We start from the raw sequence: 17,573 nt of genomic DNA, 5'->3' as shown, positions 1-17,573 counted from the left end.
AGAAGGTAGGATTTATACCGAAAATGACGTATACCAAACAAATTTTTCCCATAATAAAGGGAATGGAAATAATCCGTTCCAGAGTATAAGAAATTCTATTTTATATGGCATATTATACATTACTGGGGTTGTATAAAATAATTTACACTACTTATTACTAAAATGCATACATAAATTAAAAGCTCAAGTAAATTAAAATAAATTGAAATAATAAAATGTAACGTCACTTTACCTTGCTGAGAGGAGTTGATAGCCTACGAGGATGGTGGTGAGGAAGGGGAGGAGTCGTGAACGGGATAGACGCGGTGACTCATCCCAACCCATACAAGTTCAGGCAAGCGCCTCGTATCCCAAGGCATTTTTTACTCGTCAAAACACGACTTATACCAAATTCGACGTATTCCAAAGCGGTCGTATACCGAGGTATGACTGTACTTGGATAAACACGCCCCACGCTATAGGAATGTGGAATTACCACGACTAGCTCGGGACTGTGAACAAGAGATGAGCACCGCCTCATTACTCACCTTACTAGAAATTCATATTAACATCGCAAACCACAACGTTTTTGAGGATAATTTTATTGATTCAAAAAACAATTCCATCACGAGACACCTGTGCATGAACATCGCTGCCATCCCCTCACCGGTGCGACCCGCGTGCTGTAGTGTGGTGGTGGTGGTGTGTGTGAGAGACGGGGCCCGGTTTCTACAACTCGGAGAAGAGACCCAGGGATCGCGAGGGCTCAATGGCGGCGGCACCACCACAGTGCAACGGATTCTCACATCTCGCGAAGTAGAAGGGAATGTACGACACGTGACCGTTTGACCAGCCCTGCTCACACAGTGGAGGGACACACACAATGCAGGCACAGCAGGTTGCGACGCGTGCGCACACCGGCAGCTACAGACAAATACACACGAGCATTCACATCAGTATTGAGTTCAGCACTGCATGCTTAACAACAAATACTGAAACGGTAGGCTCTTTATTGACTCAACACATTCGTCAATGACACTGCCCATATGCTGAAGAGATGGGCCATTGCCCTAAACATCACCTACATTGTATATATATATGCCTTATCCTTTTAGGGCAGTGTCATGCATTAATGTGTTGAGCTTTATCTGTGCTCGTGCACTACTGCCAACACAGCATTGCAATTTGTATAATACCATTTTATGTAACAGTAAAAATAATATAAAATCAGCAGCCGGCTGCTGAAATTGGACGGGTTGGCAAATAGGGCATTGTACATGAATCAAGCAACGTCACACAACAATGTGCGCGAGCATCACGGGCGAGGCACGGCCGGTGTTCCTCACCACGGACAGCAGCGCTCCCTGCCTGAAGCTGGGATGGAAGGCCATGAGCTGGGGAGTGGCACCCTCCTCTCCCTGCACGAAGCCACTGCGAGCAGAATATACACCCAGCGGCCACGGTGAAGGTGGTGACGTGAGGCTACTGTTCTTTCAACAATATTTCTGCACCCAGCACACGACATCAATTATACGTCCCTCCCACTGTGCCGCGGCTAATAGTCACGTGCTTGCTCAAGTTAACGAGCGATCCGCACCTCCGATAAGAAGGGTTGGTTAGAAACGGTGCAGCAGTTTAACACGAAGAATACATACGGTACAAAAGAAATTTAACGTACGATCTGGAAAATACTCTTGAGAAATGAAGCCTTGGTTATTGTTACTATAATCATCGTTAGTCACTCACCAGGGCAACAGCTCAAACACGGGGTGCAGCCGAGTCTTAAACACAGCCAGACACGAGTGGACACCTGGTGGACATGCACACACACAAAGATCCCTCGTATAGCCTTTAACAGACTGCTGGGGCAAGTGTTGTTAGCCAGCAGCTATCATAGGCCGGCATGTTGAACTTCTTTTGCACTGTATGTAGCCAACCGTGGTAATCGGAGATGCGGCCAACACCACACCTAGCTACCTTAGCCTCCCAAGAGGCGATGTTTACACACCATACCAGGTACTCATTTGAGGTTGAGTGGACCTAGGGGAGGCCCAGGGCTGGTTCAAACAATCGCCACCGGTGCTGGCCGTGAGCGAGAATCGAACTCTGGTTTCCGAGTTCAGAGCAGGGCGCGAACCACTACACTATTGTTCTCCATAACGCAAGCACACACACACACACGTGTACAGTGTGTTTGGCTTCCGAGATCCACTGTTGTGAACTTGCATGGTTACCGGACGTTCTAATCGTTGTTGGTAGTGCAGCACCCCAGTCAAGACCAATGATCCCCTATGCTCCCTCCTCCCAGCTCCAAAGAAACAGATCGGGTTACTCAGATCACACGCTCATGGCCAGACCTCTGGTTAAACGCGGTGTGAGCAAAGCAATTGTTTTGATGTGTATTGGTGTGTTGTGTTAAGCAGGCATTTGTTTCACGATATTAATAAGCGTGTTTTGTCACCGCAACATGGGGCCGATATTCCCCATACACATTCGAAATTAATTGCTCCAGCACGGTATCCATATATCAGCCTGAAAGGTTTTCGTTCACACTAAGAAGTAGTGTGGGTGAAGGCGGGGCGTGCCTCACAGGTTGAAAATCGCTGATGTATCAGTGCAGAGGAAACATGTGAACCCTGAAAAAGTGAGGCAAGGATACACAAGTCCGCAAGTGTGTAATGCATTGTATCCACCATACACACATGAGGGGAGGTTTTACCAATGATCAGGACTGCCAGCCTCTCTCCACATGGGTCCCACACCATAGACTGCACCTCCCCGCCAAGCCTGCTCACAGTGAGCACATAGGCACGCACGCACGCACCCATGAGCATACAGCCCATGTGAACACAAGCTCACAAAATCCAAAAACCATTGCAAGTCATGGCAAGTACCCAGAACCAAAGACGTGTGCTTTCGTGGCAATCTGTGCTTCAGGGTTGTACGGCGAATTTACCAGGACAGGTGAGACGGTGGCACACCACGTGAACCCAGCACAGAATTACATTGCCCCACCGTGTTGCTGCCGACGGCCCCGCAGAGCACAAAGCAACCGTTGTGTGCATGTGCTTGCATGCGTACGTACGTGATGGAGGTCTCGTCAGCCGTCTGCATGTCGATGGAGGAGAGGTCCACACACACGGATGCTGCTCGGGCCCCCCCCCACTGTGCTCTCGGTGCAATCTGCAAACACGAAGACCTTGTCACTGCATGCAGCAACAGTGGGGCGAGGGGAGCCATGCGTCCTCTTCTCAATTCAATCTCGGGGCTCAGCGCAGAGCAACCTGGGAATAATGCCAACGTCTCTCATGATCATTTCAGTCTGTGGGTCTCTATGTGAATATCTAAGTTTTTCTGCAAGGCTGTCGATGTAAGTCTATGTATGTGTTGTGTTGTGAAGATGGATGCGAAGACAGAACTTCATGTAGGGGCTTTCGCCAGTTTATTATGACAGGGAAAAGTACACTTACACCAGAGGTAGGTGTCTGCTACACTGGGTCCTTCGCGTGAACCCCAGGCTCTACTCTTTTTTCGAGCCTCGGCTATCCCCTTGGGTTCTCTCACTCGAGTCGGGATGGGGGTTCAGCCAACACCGCCCGACCGAGGAGAGCAACCCCTCTAACTCTTAAGCGGCTCTCACAGATTCTTCGAGCCCTGCCCTCGGCTATCTCTTCGGCTCTCGCACTCGTCGAACCCGGACGGGGGTTCAGCCAACACCGTCCGGTCATGAGCGGGAGAGACCTCCTTCAGCCGCTCTCGGTCCGCTTTCGTCACGGGGTCCCCCTTAAGTATCCCGCATGACATGACGTCCGCGCGCCTCACAGCGCTCATGATGTCACGTCGTCACACTACTCCTCTAGATATGGATAACTGTTGTGAGTCTACAGCTCAAATAAGAACACCAATTCTTGAAAAGATAATTTGCAAGGAGCATTTCAGATGTTCACGAGGGTGCTCCTGAAGCTATCCACTGGTTCACTCGCCAACCTCCACACGGACATATAAACACTGCTGACTAACTCTCCAAATCAGGTCACTCTTGTAAAGAAGACTATCCTGGTCTCTTTAGTTTTCACCTGGTTAAGCGAACCCAAAACAACTAAGCGAAACAAGAACGATAATCCCACAGCCCACAGGCGCACGTACCTGCAGCAGTGGAAAACGTGAGGCCGTAAATCAGGGTCTCTCCCTGCACAGCAAAGAGAAGGTGGGTACCGCCCGGGCCCCAACACGCCGCCTGTGCGCGCGCACAGGCGCAAGAATAGGCGAGGGTCAGTCACCTGTGTGTCCTGTTTATCAATCGCAGCAAGGCAGTCTTACGAGTGGCCGATGGTAAAGAAAAGTGACAGAGCAGCAGTCAAGGTATGGAATATGTTGAATAGCAGGTCCACCCAGGAGATGCGGCAGCAATGAGTCAAGCAGAGCGAGGATCACTATGGGAACCTCATTTGCCAGTAAAAATATGATCATTGTTTTTTTACCCTTCTATCTGGCAACAAAACTGACACCTTTTTACAAGGAGTCATGTTTGCATAGACCGCAATACCTGCAGTCATAATACAAAACAAAAGACATAACTCTGATAATGTGCACTGTCCTTGAAGTTGATTGGTCTACACCCGAGACAGCTTTCCTTAGAGCCTAGTCTCACATGGGTTGGACCAGATGACGCCAAAAGGCGCACAACTCAAAGACAATGCACCAGAGTATGAGAGCTCGGGGCAAGCATCTACACTATGGGAACCAATCAACTTCAAGGACAGTGCACATTATCAGAGTTATGTTCTTTTGTTTGTATTATGACTGCAGGTATTGCGGTCTATGCAAACATGACTCCTTGTAAAAAGGTGTCAGTTTTGTTGCCAGATAGAAGGGTAAAAAAAACAATTATCAGAGCGAGAATCATCAAGGAAAATACGAAACGTGGAATGCAGAGCAACATCCACTCACTATACCGTCACGACCGCCACATTGACTGCCAAGACCTTAGTCTTACTGTTAAGAAAAGTGGGCTTGGGATTGACGTCATGGCTAGAAGGGATGATGGCCGGTGGTAGAGATTTCCAATGTATGGCAGCCAAGGGAGTGAATGTGCCTAAGAGGATGCCCTCGTGCTTCATATCAAGAAAGACCTGGGTTCATTCCAGACTCGGGCCCCTTACTGTGTGGTGTTTGTGCGTCCTACCTCTGCTCTGCATGGGTTTTCTCTAGGTTCTCTGGTTTCTTCCCAGAGCCAAAAACATACAAACGTATTCAGATTTGGGTGGGGCTCTCCTGAGAAAATAATAATTATTGTGATGATGATGCATAGACAAATCACCTGGCAGCGCCCGGCCATTGTGGGCCACTTCTCACACGTCCATGTGCGGGTCTCAAACACCCTGCGTGGACAGAAGAGTAGCCCCCATTAGAGGGGGGGGAAATCATGAGCATTACGAAGCACAGTCACACCACCACATCTTCACAGAACGCTGTGACCAGGGCTTGCTGTTCAATGGTATATGTGTGCACGTACGTCTGTTTTAACCCAAGCACCTTTTAAGGTTAAACATATTTTATAGAGGGGGAAAAAGTCTACCAAGAGTGTGGGTTTCAGTGTATGTATGTGTGCATGTATAAATACATGCAGATCTTTAACGTAATGATACACACAGTGCGTACCGTCACACAGTATCGCACATACACACAGTATCGCACATACACACGCATTGTCACACATATACATGCAAATATGGGAGGGGGGGGGGCAATTTCCCTTATTGCTCCTTCCCGGGCCTTTGAGGTCAAGTCGACTCAGGGGATGCTGTTAACTCACGCGGCTGGGAAGCGGCGGCACCGTGGTTAGCGCACTGCGCTACAAACTGGCCGTCCCAAATTTGATTCCTGCCTCACGGCCAATAACAGTGGCGAATATTGTAACCGGTCTTGGGCCTCCCGTAGGTCGACTGAGTCCTAAATTAGTGGCTAGCGCGATGTGCTAACATCTGCACTAGGGAGACAAAGGCAGCCGGGGGTGGGGTTGGCCATTCACCCCCTCATGTGCCATATCGGCCTTCATAGGTGTTCGCTAACAGCACTTGCCCCAACGGTCTGTTAAGGCTACACGGGGGTCCTCTGCCTTTTGTGTGTGCAGATGGAAACCTGAACATAGGGGAAGGTGTAGCAGCTAACACGCGCCCGCCACTGGGAGCCCACACCAGCAGGCTCACCCCTCCTCCACCAGGGCACGGCACCGACGTGCAGCTCTCCGTGGCCACGTCCCACACCTACACGCACGCACGCACACACGGGTGCGAACCCCTTAAACCACACATGTAAAGGCCTGCAGAATGTTTTTCCTCGTGATTAGTCTGCCTGGGATTTATAGGTTGCTTGTAAGGAGATAATAGTAGTATTTTAAACTTGTCACGCACCGCTGCACGACTCAGAGGTGCGAAGAAGAACCATGGATGACCAGGAAGGGAGCAGCCAGGCGGTGAGCCAGCGCTACCAACGATTGCGGTCCTCTATATTTGAAAGTGTTATCTGCCAATTAATGAGTGTTTATTACATTTGGGTGGAAACCAGCGAACCCGAGGGAAAACCCCCCACATACAATGAAGGGGGGGGGGCAACAGTATCCCCACACAGGGTACTGTTGTCTCATGGCGAATCAGGGTATGGTGACTTCGACGCCCACAGGAAGAGAGTTTCACAAGATTAATGCAACGATTCGCCAACTCTCGCTGGCTCCAATGAGGGATTACAGGCGTGCGACACCGCTGGCAGATGTGGTCAGAAGGTGGGGCTGGAGGTCGTACCGTGATGGTGGTGTGAGCCGGAGAGGCTGACAGCAGCAGGTGTCCCTGTGGTGCCCAGGCCAGCGCCGTCACCGGCCCGGAGCCAGGGCAACTCAACACCTGAGCGCACACGGCCGATGGCCTGAAACGGCCAAACACGCACACACGGGCTCGCAAATCCGTGCGTACACGAGCACATGTACACATACACAGAGAGCCTCCGTATTGCCTTTAACAGACTGTTGGGGCAAGTACTGTTAGCGAGCACCTACGAAGGCCGGCACGGCACACAAGGGAGTGGGTGGCCAGCACCACGCCCGGCCGCCTGTCTCCTTAGTGACGATCTTTACACACCGCACTAGGTACTCATTAGAGGCTCAGGACCGGTTCAGATAATCGTCACTGGTGTTGGTTGTGAGCGGGAATCAAACCCAGGTCGCTGGGTTTGTAGCGCAGCGTGCTAACCGCCGCAATAAAAATAACACACACGTAAACACCCCACATAAATGCACATCTTTTCCACATAAACGTCTGAACTGTACTGGAGCTATGCCAAGCTAGTGCGGCACGGGTAAGGAAGGATCAATTAATTTTCCACTGCACAAGCCGAGGTGTGCTGCTTATGTGGCAGTGGGGTCGTATTCGAGTTGCGCTGAATAACGTCGCATGCACTACATGTGTCACTAGCTCCACCCCTAGCGCAGCTCGGTTCAGCCTCAATTTGCCAACACGCCGGTGGAATACCACCCATTCCATGCTGGCCTTGTGCTGGCACGGTTCGGTTGTACACGTAGAGAAAGGGCATAAGAGGAACATACCGCGTGGACAGGGAGCTCGGGTCGACGGTCCACACGAGCACGCACGACCGACACGCCACGGCGAGGCCCGATGCGGACAGTGGCTTCCACGCCAGAGCAGCCACACCCTTCTGCATGCCATGTTTTAGCGTCGGCACCACGTCACTGCGCCATGACCAGCGGGGAAAAAAAAATTACAAATGTAATTGAATTACACATCTAAAACACACATCATTTAGATGCTGCCAAAATCTGCGAGTGGGTCCCAATGCAGAGACAAGAGCACAGGTGAGGCATCGTCCCCAAGAGGAGTGCGAGCGAGCATGCTGGCGGCTGCATTTTGGAGAGACAATCTGCCAGGCGAGCGCAGACTTTTCAACATCACCGAGGCATCGAATCAAGTGAAGCTTCCAAGCCAACGGTCGGCACATCCATCACCTTTTGCCGCTGTACACCCTGACGGAATCGTCCGCAAGAGCCACAGCAAACTTGTCTGTGTGTGGGTGCCAAGCCAGTGATCGCAGCAGGCAGCCATGCCTGCGGAGAAGCACAGACAATTTTAATTCATAGAAAAATAGTTTGCCTGGAAAATCCCTTGAGATGTTACATCTCGTTTGCAAGGGTGTACAAGGATCTCCATTGACAAACACACAGCATGATGCATACAAACACAGCATGATGCATGCAATAACCATCATAGCAAAACAGAAAAATAAATACATTAATAATTAAATGGTGCACACTGCCAGTTCTTATAGACACTGATCATGAGACGCACTGGCGATGCACCAGCTTGTTTCAGAATCACTCCACTGTTGACGACGTGAGCTGCCCCGGGTTTTCAGACAATCGGGAAGGGCAGCCACATTAATCGGTAATTGTCCCCTACAGTCCAAAGCTCCAAAAGATAGTGCTTCACACACAGCCTTACCAGTCAACAGCCTGGGAGAAGGTGGCCACCATGTCATCTCGGCTCAACTGGGGAACATACAAAACACTTTTTATTGCATTGAAAGTCATTCATTCACCTACAAACATCGGACCTCACTGAACCGCATTAAAACATAACAAGTCATGTCATGATATTGAATGTAATAAAAACATGAAATGAGCAACCAGATCACAATATTTAGCAAAACTGAAAATGTGATTATTTTTCGTTTCACCAAACTGTCGAATCCCCAGTGAACAGCACTCACTGTGAGGTGTGGGAACACGGCTCCATGCAGTGAGTGCACCCAGCGGGCAGAAGACAGAGCAGCGTTCCACAGCGTCATCACCCACACAGGCACTAGGATGGGAGGCGCACCGTTATCTCAGCCACACTCGCAGATTCAACAGTTCCATAATAAACTGGGCGTGCCCAGCTCTCCTCACACTCAGATCCAAACACAAACTGTGTTCCATTATCTTTTATACCAGAAGTTCAATGTAGACTAATCACAGGTGGTTAATTCCTACTACACAAACTCCCATGATCATCTTGGCATGGGGAGACTTTTGTTCAGCACTGGATTGACAAAGGGCTGTATGTTATCATTTATATATTAAACACCGGATAGCGATACAGATACAGCAACACAACCAAGGCCCCCACCACATTAACAGCTCCCTCACCCAGCCGCTTACCTAAATATTGACAATGTCTTTTACTATAAGGCAACTCACCATCATCTTCCGACTTAAACAACTTCTCTAACAGCCTGGCGAGACCACCCGAATGCCTGCACGTACATCACACACAACACACCAAACCACACGAGGCAGCAACTCCTCATTAGATACAATACACCGTTATAAACTCTTACCTACGATTAGCACAGTTGGCTACATATGGTGTGAAACAAGTTCAACACACATACAAAAGCTGCAGGATTTTTTTAAACAGTAGCTGAGCACTAGTCCCAATGCCCGAAACATCAAGTGGCCTACAAGAAAGAGAACTAAAGTCAAAATAGACAAGAGTTAATACGTTTATTGTATAGCGTTTGGGAAAATTAAGAACGGGATAAACTTCATTCAGGCGAGCAGTGCGAGGCAAGAAGTGGAAAGAAAAGTGTTGTAGCCTACCATATGCCGGTTTGGTTGTGCACAGTCAACATGGAGGAATGGAGGTGCTAAGTTCATAAGAACAATATAACCATGATAGTAGCGATATAATAGTGACTGGGTGATGGGGTGGTTGAGTGGCTAGGTGAGAGGAGGTAGGTCGACGAGATAAGAGGAACAGTAACCATGGTAGCAGTGATAAAAAGGTGATTTACTTCATCTATCTGACTAATGTATAGTATAATAATCAGACTTGTTTTATGACTGCTTTATAATGAATTCTATTCAGCGAGGTAGGAACTGGGCGCTCCACCCGAAATATGGCGACCGTGCGACGTTAGTGTCCCCCGGAGTGTGCGTGCTGCGGTACCGAGCTCGCAGTCGGCCCTGCCACACTCCGGCAGCGCTGAGCTCTTGGTTCAAGAATAAGGGGCGCAGGGACAGGGGGTCGGTCTCACTGAGAACCCCTCCCCGCATCCACCCCTCGCAGCCCAACACCACCTCCGGCAAGCCCAGCACACTCGCCTGCACACAGCAGCAAGCACAACACACAACTATATAAAGAAACAAAGATCCCCCCCCATATAGGCACACCGGATCAGAGGGGGTGGTGTTCATCAACCACTTTGCCGCCTTTGCCCTCCTGGTGCTGAAGTTCACATATCGCAACAAGTCCTTGTATAAGGGATTGCGTCAACCTCAGCAAGGCTTGGGACCAGTTCTGATATCACTCGCCACCGATGAAAGGCCTTGAGTATCAAACTCAGGTCTCCGAGTTCATAGCGTGGTGCTCTAATCACTACACAACCGCTCCACTCACACATACAGGACATTTATAGAACCGCCATTCTTCACTCGGTGGCAATGACGTCACCACGGCTCATGTGCCAGGCTAGGTGCATGTTGAGGCTGCATGAAGGGTCGAAGGCTCGAAAGCAGAAAGTCACTGGACAGACCAGGCTGCTATGGGTTGACTGCCTAAAGCCACCGTCATGTAACCCACGTGTGCTCCCCGCTGTGGAGAGACCCACAGACACACAGGAACACACAGAGACACACAGGAACACACAGAGACACACAGGAACACACAGAGACACACAGGAACACACAGAGACACACAGGAACACACAGCGACACATAGAAACACAGAGACACACAGGAACACACAGAGACACACAGGAACACACAGAGACACACAGGAACACACAGAGACACACAGGGACACACAGAGACACACAGAGACACACAGAGACACACAGATACACACAGGAACACACAGCGACACATAGAAACACAGAGACACACAGGAACACACAGAGACACACAGGAACACACAGAGACACACAGGAACACACAGAGACACACAGAGACACACAGGAACACACAGCGACACATAGAAACACAGAGACACACAGGAACACACAGAGACACACAGGAACACACAGACACACAGGAACACACAGAGACACATAAGAACACAGAGACACACAGGAACACACAGAGACACATAAGAACACAGAGACACACAGGAACACACGGAGACACACAGGAACACACAGACACACAGGAACACACGGAGACACACAGGAACACAGAGACACACAGGAACACACGGAGACACACAGGAACACACAGAGACACACAGGAACACACAGAGACACACAGGAACACACAGACACACAGGAACACACAGAGACACATAAGAACACAGAGACACACAGGGACACACGGAGACACACAGGAACACACAGAGACACACAGGAACACACAGAGACACACAGGAACACACAGACACACAGGAACACACAGAGACACATAAGAACACAGAGACACACAGGGACACACGGAGACACACAGGAACACACAGAGACACACAGGAACACACAGAGACACACAGGAACACACAGGAACACACAGAGACACACAGGAACACACAGAGACACACAGGAACACACAGAGACACACAGGAACACACAGAGACACACAGAGACACACAGGAACACACAGCGACACATAGAAACACAGAGACACACAGGAACACACAGAGACACACAGGAACACACAGAGACACACAGGAACACACAGAGACACACAGGAACACACAGAGACACACAGAGACACACAGGAACACACAGGAACACATAGGAACACATATGAACACAGAGACACACGGAGACAGGGAGGCCGCGTATACTGCGCGAGGAGCACGCACCAGCGTCTCGTCCTGCGGTGAGTAGCCCCCCTTGGAGCCCCACTCTGACGCCGTGGCGGCCTCAAGTTCGTGGAGAGCGGAGAGGCCGAGTGGGAGCCGCGACGGGGGAGAGCCGGGGAGGGCGCGCAGCGAAGACATCCTCCTGCTGCTGCTGCTGCTCCCCTCACCTCCTGCTGCACTACTCACAACTCGCTGCAACGGGCACAAGCAGGGTCACCTCTCTGCCTCTCGTGTCCCCCGTGTATCTCTCTGTCCCCTGTATCTCTGCCCTGTGTATCTGCTTCGTGTCTCTTGCCTCTTTCAGTCTCGTGGGGTGGAGGCCTACCAGTAGTCAAAAGCCTCGACCTCGCCTGGCTACGCCGCCGCGGAACTCGGCTGCAGACGCCGCCCCCGGTTGGGGGGTGGCGGGGGTGGTGGGCGTGGATCTCGCGGTCGGTGCTGCAGATGAGGGCGCTGCTGCTGCTGCCGCCGTTGTCTTGGCACAGGGGAGGGGGGTCGGGGAAGCGGAACGCGCGGGGAGAGAGGGGGGAGGAGACGGCGCCGCGGGACCCACGATTCAAAACGGCGCCATTGTCCCAGAATGCCCCGCGCCGCCACTTCTGTCGTGGGGACGTCACGGACCACGGACCACGTGGGGGTCCCCCCCAACCCCGCGAGTGGGGGCAGCTGACCACGTGTGGGGGCGGCTGAGCGCGTGTCACTCAGGACGACTCCCCCCCCCTCCGTGTGCGGAGAGCCTCAAACAGCCTGTTGTGACAAGTGCCGTCATCAGCCAGCACGGCACACGAGGGGGTGGTGTGGCCAGTGGCGATGTTCAACTTGTCGCACATTACGTAGTCAAACGAAACACAAAAGCAGGAATTGGTATAAAGTACCTAGTACCTGAAACGAGTACCAGCAAATGAGCACCAGACTACCAGGTACTCATTTGAGGCTGAGTCAACCTCTGGGAGCCCCAGGACTGGTTCAGATAATCGTCACCGGTGTTGGCTGTGAGCAGGAATCGAACTCGGGTCGCCGGGTTCGTGGCATGGCTAACCCACACACAACCTCCCACCCCCACGCCTCTCCATTCACCCGTCTTGTCAAATTGCAACGCGCCCCGCACTGTTGCTCACTGTTAAGTAAGAGAACCGCAGACAAGCGGGAAGGCAGCAGTCACGAGGTGAAGCCTGCGCCAAATTCCCCTTCTCAAGCTCTGCGATCCTCTATATATCAGGGTGTTATCGGCCAGTCTATTCACACGTATTGGAGGAAAGCGGGGTAACATTGCTCAGGACTGTCCGTGTACTGTGGTGCCACGGCCTCGAAGCAACTCGGCAAGTGCCGCGACTCCCCCCTGGCTTCCACACTGAGCACACTGAGCACCCACACACAGCACACACACTGAGCACACTGAGCACACACTGAGCACACTGAGCACACACACGCAGCGCACACACTGAGCACACTGAGCACACACTGAGCACATTGAGCACCCACATGCAGCTCACACACGCAGCGCACTGAGCACACACTGAGCACACTGAGCACCCACACGTAGCGCACACACTGAGCACACTGAGCTCACACACGCAGCGCACACACGGAGTGTCCTGGCGGGGGATCGCCTGGCACGGCGGGTTTTCATCCCAAGGGTCCCGAGGATGAAAGCCCCGCGGTTTCCCGGTGCCAGGAGATTGGCCGACTCCCGCGGGACAGGTCACACTGCGGTGCCCCTGAGTTGGCTGATAATTGTATGGGCGCCAAATGGTTCACGGGGCCGGCCGCAATGAGTCATTCACGACATCGGGAGGGGCCGAGGGTGGAATGTTAGGCAAGAAGAGCAGACCATGAGGTCAGAATTAGTGAGCACGGGAGGACAATGGGTGGTCGGAGCAGCAGCACGCAACACTCCACGTAGGACACAGTACCAGGCAGTGGTAACCACAGGTAACGTCACCCCGGGCTTTAGAAGTTATGGGAATAAAAAGAGGAGCCCGGGACCATTCAGGTTTCTTTCTTCTTCAACATCTCGGCCGCCAAGACCGACTCCCTGCCGTCCTGCCTTCTCGAGCCGCTCGCAGCATCCGTGCGGCAGTGGTAGGTGAAGTTTCTCTCGTCCTCCTCCCTCCAACTCTCACAGCGTCCGTGCGACGCCGTGAGTGGAGCTGCGAGGTACTTGATAAGGCGTCTGAGTATCAGGGGACTTGGGTAGCAGTCGGCAGAGGTGGGACAAAGTCATTGTTATGCAAGTCCAAGTCGAGTCGCAAGTCATCAAATTCATGACTCGAGTCTGACTCGAGTCCAAGTCACATGACTCGAGTCCACATCTCATAGGTGGGACAAAGTCATTGTTATGCAAGTCCAAGTCGAGTCGCAAGTCATCAAATTCATGACTCGAGTCTGACTCGAGTCCAAGTCACATGACTCGAGTCCACACCTCTGGCAGTCGGCGAGGCTCGTCTCGCCAAATATTCCCTCCGGGCAGTGCAATTATCAAATAGAGCAAGTCAAGATCTATAAGTATCTTGGGGTCATTCTTGATTCAAAACTGAAATTTGAAGATCACATTGATTATATTGGTAAAAAGACAAAAATAAAAGTTGGTTTTCTGTATCGACACAAGCACTGCTTCCTCCCTATGTTCCGTTTGGAATTGATAAAAGCTACCATACTGCCTCAACTTGATTACTGTGACATCGTGTATACATCAGCCCCAAGTACTGTACTGAAGAAGTTTGACTCAATGTATCACTCGGCCTTAAGATTTGCATTGAACTGCCCATATAGGACTCACCACTGTGATATCTACATTGGGTCAAACTTAACATCTCTCAATGTTCGACGGCTTGTGCATCAGATCTTATTTATTCACGATGTACTTACAAAAAAATCCGCAGATTACCTGCTCGATCCCCTCTCTGTTTCAAAGAACAAATTTGACCTAAGGTCTTCGCTCATTTACCAGCTTCACATTCCCTATTGCCGTACAAATACTGGAGGAAGGGCCTTTGCTATTGATGCCCCCAGGGTCTGGAATGCTATTGCCAATAAACTGCAACTTGAAGCACTACCTATGAGATCTTCACTCAAAACTGCTCTAGAGGAGTTGTACACCCCTAGCTGCCACTGCAATTTAGTGGCATAAAATACAATGTTTCGCTCCGGATGATCGCTGCAACGTATGATTTGTGTTTTGATTTAGTGCGCTGATCTTAAAGGTGCATTGAAAAATGTTGATACTCCGACTGATGCTCCTGCTGTTGTGGAGTGACTCATGCAGCCAGCTATGGCTGCAGAGTTTGGTGGTACAAGTTGTTTACGTCGTTTATTGTGAAAATTCGGTCACAGTTCCTATGATCACTGTTTCATTGCTTTTATGGCTTTATTTTGGTGATTTTCGAAAAGTGTTTTGGTTTGGCCATGTTTGTTTGTTGTAGTACGGAGTTAGACTGATGGCCTTAATCTAAGTTGTCTTGTGGTTGTTGTTGTTTGACTTGCATCCCACTGGGATTTTTGCACACAGTGTTGGTGTACGGTGATTTTTTCTGCAATATTTTGCTGTCTTTTCTTGGATTTTCTGTTTGCACTCAGTCACATATTCACTTTAAGATGTTTATTGTTCATGTTTTTGTTTTTTGTTTGTTGCGGTTGCACCCGATTCAAGAGCCGAATGGCTCACAGGGCTATACCTAATAAATGAACTTGAAACTTGAGGTTTGCGCCGCGAATAAAAGTGAGCACAGAGCATCGGCGTGGTGTCTGTGATTGCTGTGTGGAGCGACTGCGTGGGGAAACGCGCTGCGAGAGTGGACGCGGAGCCGCAGCGCGGGCGCGCGTTGAGGTCATCGCTCGCAAGTGTGGGCGCGAGCGTGGCGCTGCGTGCTGCTTTAGCGTTAGCTGCGGTGTGCGCGGTGCGTGTGAGGGTGAACTCCTCCGTGCGGCGGCTGTCAGCCAGCGGCACGTGGATGTCCCTCGGGGCGCTCGCACAGGGGGCCCCGTCACTCGGGCGGCGGGGCCCGGCGGGAGACGACCGACCGAGGCGGTGGAGGAGGGAGCGGAAGGGGCGGACGTCGCGCCCCACCTGCCTAGCGAGGGCGGTGGGGTGGACGTCGGCCCTCACAGGACCCCTAACAAGATATAAGAAAGTTCCACACTTAATGTATTGAAACCTCCTGGCGAGCCAGGGTACGCTAAGCACGACGTCCACGGCAACGGAGTTCCACGACGTGTACGGAGATCCACCAACTCTCGCTGCCTCCTCCTCCTCCTCCACAGTGTTGATTGCAGGCCACGTGCGGGATGGCCACCAGGGCTCGGCCTGAGAGTTCGAGCCAGCAAACTGCTGCTGCTGCTTTCACCTTTCCTCATCACGCTGCAATCGCTACTTTTGTGATCCCGATCTCACTTGAACAACACAGACGTGATTCCGTGAGGTTGACGTCTGGTTTGTAAGCTACCTACAGAAGTCGCTTCTCTTACACTGAACTTGTTGTGGTTGTTGAGAAGGTAGACCTTTTTAAAGAAGTAGACATTTGTATGTATCATTTCGACTTTTCCAAACAAATCTCATTTTTATCACGGCTCTTGAATAGTAAATGCTGACTGAATAGACGTTGACAAACACGAGCACGTGGAAACAAAAGCTCAAAGCTGCGCATATAATAGAGGAGAGGTGAACGCTTGGAATTGCACCGAGAGCCAGGAATAGGGGCGCGCGGGTCACAGAACAAAGGGGTCACGCTGGCAGAAGACGCAAGTGGGCCCTGAGCAAGTATGAGGCGTCACGGCGAGAAGGGACGGTGGCTGATGGACAAGGCAGCACAATGAGGGATCACGCTCGGAGAAGGATGTGAAACCAGGAGATGAAGCGATGAAATCAGCTCAGGTGCTACGTGGGTTGCCTATTACATCACGAGACGGCGAGGGAGGGCTGCATTTCAGCCGGCTCTGCCCAAGTAGGCAACTCTGAAAATATTTTCCGCATCCGTCACATCACATCCAGGAGATCTCTCGCGATGTCTGTGGCTCTCTGAGTCACGTGCCACTTACTCCAGCTGACTGGCGGTCGAGAACATGTTCAGTGAGAAACGAATCCCTGCTGCGAGAGAAGGCGACGAAGCCGTAATCCAGCAGCAGTGGATAGCTCAGTCAGTGTGAAGGGTGACTGCTGCACACTGCATGGTTCACTTCTCTCACTTCTCTCGGGGCCGAGGAGGCCAAAGGCACCTTGAGGGGACCTCAACGGGGTCCCTAGGTGGGGGGTGGGGGCGCATTCCCGGGGTCCGTGTGGAGGAGGCAGCTGAGAAGAGATCGTGGGGGGGGGGCAGACGAGGGGGAGGCGAAGGAGGAGGGGTGGGCAGACAGACGAGGGGGGTGGTGAGGAGCGGCACCCTCGTCCCAGCTCCAGGATCTTGCCCCCCCCCCCATCCTCGCGCTCCCTCTTTCGAAAAATCTCTCTCGACCCCGGGGGCCCTGGGGAGGCCCTGACCCCAACGAGCGACGCGCGGGGTCGGGGCTCCTGGGACCAGCCCCAAACCCTCCCCGCGCACGCGATGAGAAAACAAAGCGGCGGAGCGCATTCCCCGCGCCCAAAATACCCGGCACGGCCATTGTCGTCTGCCTATTCCGGGACGCGGGGACAGCTGCGCGCCGTGACGCGCGGCCCCGATTCCACGCGCGCGGCCCCGACTCAAGTAGCGCATTCCCCGCTCGGAGGCGGGGGCCCTCGGCTCCTCCACTACCCCGGGACGAGTCCACACGGGTGGCACAGCC

General features: G+C 51.8%; 1 protein-coding gene across 1 annotated transcript; it reads right to left on the bottom strand.

The window, feature by feature from the left end:
* Positions 1-565: 565 nt before the first annotated feature.
* On the bottom strand, positions 566-12,411 carry AAAS (aladin WD repeat nucleoporin). Its single transcript, XM_078604138.1, is given in 18 exon segments — positions 566-834; positions 1,326-1,410; positions 1,726-1,789; positions 2,699-2,766; positions 3,065-3,141; positions 3,143-3,162; positions 4,126-4,216; positions 5,300-5,360; positions 6,121-6,245; positions 6,780-6,900; positions 7,577-7,720; positions 7,994-8,092; positions 8,487-8,533; positions 8,755-8,846; positions 9,224-9,279; positions 9,975-10,129; positions 11,817-12,008; positions 12,142-12,411. Coding segments are annotated over 17 exon segments (1,569 nt in total). The 5' UTR covers positions 11,955-12,008; positions 12,142-12,411; the 3' UTR covers positions 566-708.
* Positions 12,412-17,573: the final 5,162 nt, after the last annotated feature.

This window comes from Lampetra planeri, chromosome 21, assembly GCF_965212315.1.
Source record: "Lampetra planeri chromosome 21, kcLamPlan1.2.h2, whole genome shotgun sequence".
NCBI lineage: Eukaryota > Metazoa > Chordata > Hyperoartia > Petromyzontiformes > Petromyzontidae > Lampetra > Lampetra planeri.
The sequence above is the reverse complement of the archived record's forward strand: the minus strand, read 5'-3'. Positions and strand labels throughout refer to the sequence as shown.